General features: G+C 47.5%; 1 protein-coding gene across 1 annotated transcript; it reads left to right on the top strand.

The window, feature by feature from the left end:
* The first annotated feature begins 6 nt into the window (after positions 1–6).
* LOC113940550 lies at positions 7–1,422 on the top strand. The gene has a single exon (XM_027631705.1). It carries the CDS (start codon positions 76–78, stop codon positions 1,402–1,404), a length of 1,329 nt encoding a protein of 442 aa, XP_027487506.1. The 5' UTR covers positions 7–75; the 3' UTR covers positions 1,405–1,422.
* The last annotated feature ends 3,750 nt before the right edge of the window (positions 1,423–5,172 follow it).

The following is a 5,172-nucleotide window of genomic DNA, read 5'->3' as shown; positions in this document are numbered from 1 at the left end:
TCCTGCTCCACCAGCTCCCAAGGAGGCACTTCCACTTGGCCCCCAAGCCCTGCCAGCAGCCCTGCAGGCTCCGACATGAAGGACCAACCCAGCACAACAGAAGCTGCCCTCTGTGCCCTCCGAATCATCCACCCATCTGTGCCCATCCCTGTGGAGCAGGTGCAGCCCCAGGAGGAGCAGGGGGAGGCAGTGGTGGCAAGTTCCTCTTCCCACAAGAGCAGCTGCAATCCTGCTACTCCTTGTCAGGGCTGGGAACACTCATCCAGCAGGCCCCAGCACCTCCCAGAAGGGAGGGCCTTCAGGCCCCAGCACTCTCCACGGAGTACAGAGACAGAGTGGAGCTGCCCCATCTGCCATGATGGTCACGAGGATGCCGCTTATGCGATGCCCTGTGGCCACCAGTTTTGCCTGGGCTGCATCATGCATTGGACAGACAGGAAACCAGTGTGCCCAGTTTGCAGCAGAACAATATTGATTGTCAGGTTTTCTGTACGTGAAGAAGATGACTATCTACAGTGTCTTGTCACACCCTCCAGAGAGCTGCCAGAGGTCTGCAGCCAGGCAGGAACAGCTCCCAGCCACGTGGCCGAAAACAGTCCCCATGGCCCTGTGCCATTCCCACCACCTTTTCCACATGGGACACTGTCCCCAGCTCGGCAGAGAGCTGGATGGCCAGAGGCTGTGGGTGGCCTCCTGCCTGAGGTCTGGGCAGAACTTTTCCAAGGACAAAAGCATCTTTTGGACCCTGTGCTGCCCTGGCTATGTCAAAGACTGGAAGCAATATATGGGTCCCAATGGTGGCTGGCAAAGAATGCAGAAGGCTGCATCCTGCAGGTCCTGTGCCTCTGTGGTCTGGATGAGAAGGTCTTGTTCCAGATGCTGCAGCCTGTCCTTGAGGGATATACAGCACCGCTGGTCTATGGCCTTATCAATGTCATCATGTACAGGTGCAGCACAGAGGCCCAGAGACTACTGAGATTCCACGCTGGTAGGGAGACCAATGGCCCTGCAGCCAGCTCCAGTAGCCTCTGGGGGGAAAGTCCTGCCACCTCTATGGCCCCTGCGGGCAGCCTTGCTGGCTCTGATACAGAGAACCAACCCACCAACTCACAAGCCACCTTCTGCGGGGATGCTGGCTGTCCCCTCTCTGTGTCTTTGTCTGCAGAGCAAGTGCAGCTGCAGGAGGAGCTGGGGGAGGTAGAGGCAGCAGGTTCTTCTGCCCAGGGCAGCAACTCCAGAGCCTCCACATCCAGCCACGGCAGGGTCTGCTCACATGGGGGGTCCCAACACCCCCGGAAGAGAAGGGCCCCTGCCTGCCAGGACTCCCACAGCCGTGTAAGGAGCCACTCTGGCAGCAGCACTAGCAGGGCTCCAGCAAGTATTTATTCAAGAGAAAGGAAATAAATTGCTATTTCCATGAAAGAGTTGCTGGTGCTGCCTTCTCCCCCTTATCCTGGGGCCTGTCCCTGACCTCATGACCCTCCACAGTCCAAGGCTCTGCAGAGCCCCAGGGTCCTGTCAGCAGTACCTTCTCCTGCAGGAAATCCTGCTGCAACCACAATAAATGAAGAGGTTCTGAATGAAAAAGGATCAGTGCATTTACATAGGAGAACGTGACAAATAAAGGCTGATGGTGTCTGTGTGCAGACGGAATGAACATGCTGCTCCCTGCAATGCCTTTCTCTGTGGCCAAGGGAACAGGAGGGACAGCTCCTACCCCAGCCAGTCGTGACAGGTCAAGTCACTGAAAGGACAATGGCCCTTCCAGGGTACAGGGCACTGGGGCTTCAGAGCCCAGCTTCTCTGAATCCAAACACCACTTTGTAGGGATAACCAGAGCACTGTGGCTGGTCACAGCACTCAGAGCAGATTAGCTCTGGCAAAAGAAAATTGGCCTTGATGGTCCCTGAAGAGCTACACCTGCATGAAGAAATGTGCTTCACAGAAGACACTTCTTAGCTGAGCCCTTGGCTGACTCTTAAAGTCAGGAAGTATCTGGCTTATGGAATGATTCCTCCCTCCCTCTCTCCCTCCTTCCCTTCTTCCTTTCCTCTCTCTCTTTTCCACTTTCTCTTCCCACTCCCTTTCCTCTCTTTCTCACTGAAGAGAACAATTGATGAGACCGCACATTCCACGTGGTGATGGATCGTGGTCTTCCTGGAGCAGTGAGAAGGTTGTCTTCTGCAGCCCTGGGACCCTGCTCTAAAGGGAAAACAACTACAGCTCCTTCCTGCATCTATGGGATGAGGCTCCCATAGAGGTGGTTTTGAGGAGCACCAGTGCAACAGCTGTCCAGGTGCATCAGCTTCCAGAAGCATGGCAGACTTGGGAAGCAAAGAGGGACCTGGCACTGTGGGCAAGTGCCAGTGGCAATGGATGGGGTGGTGTTGTGGTTTAACCACAGGCAGCAACCAAATGCCACGTAGCTGTTGTCCCATTCCTCTGCCAGAGGCAAGGGGGAGAGAACTGGAAGAGTAAAAGTTGCAAAACTCCTGGGTTCAGGCAAAGACAGTTTAATAGGTAAAGCAAAAGCTGTGCACATGAGGAAAACAAAACAAGGAATTCGTTCACCGCTTCCCATGGCCAGGCAGGTGTTCAGCTGTTCCCAGGAAAGCAGGACTCCATCATGCCTCATGGTTACTTGAGAAGACAAACACTGTAACTGCATGTCCTCCTTCCTCATCCTACTTTATGTGCTGAGCATGATGCCATTTTACAGTTACTGCACCAAAATTCATCCATTCCAGCTCTGGGAAGCTGTGTGTTCTTGATTACCCAGAGCTATTCTTCCTGTGAACTGCCATGCAATAACAAAATATTCTCCAGCAGTGCCTCGAAACCTGCTTGCCAGCTATTGTCCAAAAATTTCTTGAACTCTCACAGGCTTGGTGCAGTGCCACTTCCCTGTGGAGCCTGTTCCAGCGCCTAACCACCCTCTGGGTGAAGAACCTTTTCCTAGTATCCAACCTAAACCTCCCCTGACATAGCTTCATGCTGTTCTATCAGATCATGTCACTGGTCACCAGAGAGATCAGTGCCTGCCCTCTGCTTCCCCTTGTGAGGAAGCTGTAGACTGCAATGGTTTCCAGTGTTTGTTCTTTTGCTTTTTCTTATTAGGAGGTCTCATTGTGTCCATAATTTTTCCTTCACAGACCATCTCTACACTTGGACCCCTGATCCTTTTTTTCTTTTTCTCACTCTCTGTCTCACTGCTTATCAGCTACACGAAAGGCTGTAGTCACCTGTGCAGCAGTCACTGAGTTACGATCATTTTCTCAGTCATTTTTTCTCACTATACTTGTGAACTCCTCAACTCTGCTTTTCATGTGGCAAGTTTTTTATTTCCTTTATCCCTCACATTTTTCACTTTTCATCCTGTTCTTTTCTCCAAAAGTGGTCCTTGAACTGTTGCTTGATCAGTTTCTTGACCTGCTTCTTTTGTCAGAGCAGTAGCATCTGCTGCAGTGTCCCCTCTGGCTCTACAGAGCTCTCTATCCAGTAAAGGATTGTATCCTGAGTTCTGCACTAGTAAATTGCTATAAACTGTGAACAGTAGACTGAACCCTCCTCCTGCAGGAGGACTAACAGTCATCTTCAACAATCTCATAAAAAGCAGAACCTCTCCAGTATTTACATTGCCCACTGTATCTTTGGTAATGCTGATCACTGTCTCTGCTTCCTTATCTCCTTTTACCATGGCCTTTACTACACAGTCATGATCTGTTTCCTTCTCTGAATGTAGTGCTCTTATGACTTAAAGAGCCTCTCTGGCTTTTTGGAGAGAACACAGAATCATGACATGGTTGAGGTTAGAAGGGATTTGGCATTGGTGGAGGGGGAATACCTAAGCAAAATGGAAATATTGAATGCCATGGACCCTAATGGGATGCACCCATCCAGTGCTAAGGGAGCTGGCAGCTGTGAGGCCTCCCTCAACAATCTTTAATACATCACAGCAACTATGGGAAGTGCTCAAGTACTGGAGGAAAGCAAATGTCACTCCTATCTTCAAGAAGGGCAAGAAGAACCCTTTCCTATCTTATCCTTTTACTATGGATATTGTAAACTATTTCCTTTCCTTGCAGAATAAAGAAAATAATTACATTCATAAAACAAGCTCTCTGGATGTAATTGCAATGTTTTTCAGGTGATGCACGATGTGCAGTAAACAATCTCCCATTTTTTTCTATGAAAACTAAAGGCATATAGCTTTGGTGAAAGTTAAATGACATTTAGATCATTTCTGCTGTAAAGGTACTCTGTTCCCTGTTGAAACTCAGTAAAGTGAGCTGTGCAAAACATTTTGGATGTATTTGTCTGGAGCAGGAATAATGTTTTTTGACAATGAATACGTAGAAGGGATATGTCTGTTATGTATAACCTCAAAATCCCTTAACACCAATCCAATATAGATATCTGCTGTGTAAGTGTTGGTGATATTTAATGCAATGCCCTATATTCTTGATAAGCTTTGTTATCAATATATCTCTACAGATCTAAGCTTTTATGATGTAACCTTAATTCAGAGGAGGTATTTTCATTGCTCAGTTCTGTATATGTATCCAGGTCCTTACCTCCACACTTGCAGCATTTTTTAAATAGCCCATTGACTTTGTGTATGGCACTTCTGAAATTATTTATTTTGCTTTGCAATGACCACAGCTGCTGGTAAATTGAAGAGCTGAGATTATGCTTGGGATATATTAGCTGTGTAGTATGTGAGAAGCAAGAGAGCCATGCTTCTAGGTTTAGCTCATAAACATGGAAATGAAATTGTTCTCGTGGTGTCTTCTGGCATTCTAAGTTTCTATCATTTCGTGTGGATCAGTAAAAGATAACAAGTTCCTCTCAGTAAATACATTTTGGCATTTTAGTGTTTGTGCCAATACATGGGTAAATGGATGGGAATATCCAAGCAAAGCTCACTGTAGCTCTTAAGTGGATCATAAAGAGCTCATACACACTGTAGAAAATCTAAATAGTCATAAAATAGCTTTAAATTTTAAATACACTAACTTTAACTATAAAAACCAGAGTTAAAAAGAGAACTTGAGAAAAAGCAGAAGTAACAGTTTGACAGATTCTACACAATATGTCATAATCGGATACTCAAATCGTATTGCACCAAACACTGTTGTCTCATGTTTTATTTAACAGAGATTAATCAGAAGG

The sequence above is a fragment of the Corapipo altera genome, unplaced genomic scaffold, assembly GCF_003945725.1.
Source record: "Corapipo altera isolate COAL_440 unplaced genomic scaffold, ASM394572v1 37258, whole genome shotgun sequence".
NCBI classification, from domain to species: Eukaryota; Metazoa; Chordata; class Aves; order Passeriformes; family Pipridae; genus Corapipo; species Corapipo altera.
This window is presented reverse-complemented; position numbering and strand designations above follow the sequence as displayed.

Coding starts and splice junctions, on each gene's coding strand:
- LOC113940550 (XM_027631705.1), top strand. CDS start 76: ATGAAGGACCAACCCAGCACAACAGAAGCTGCCCTCTGTGCCCTCCGA.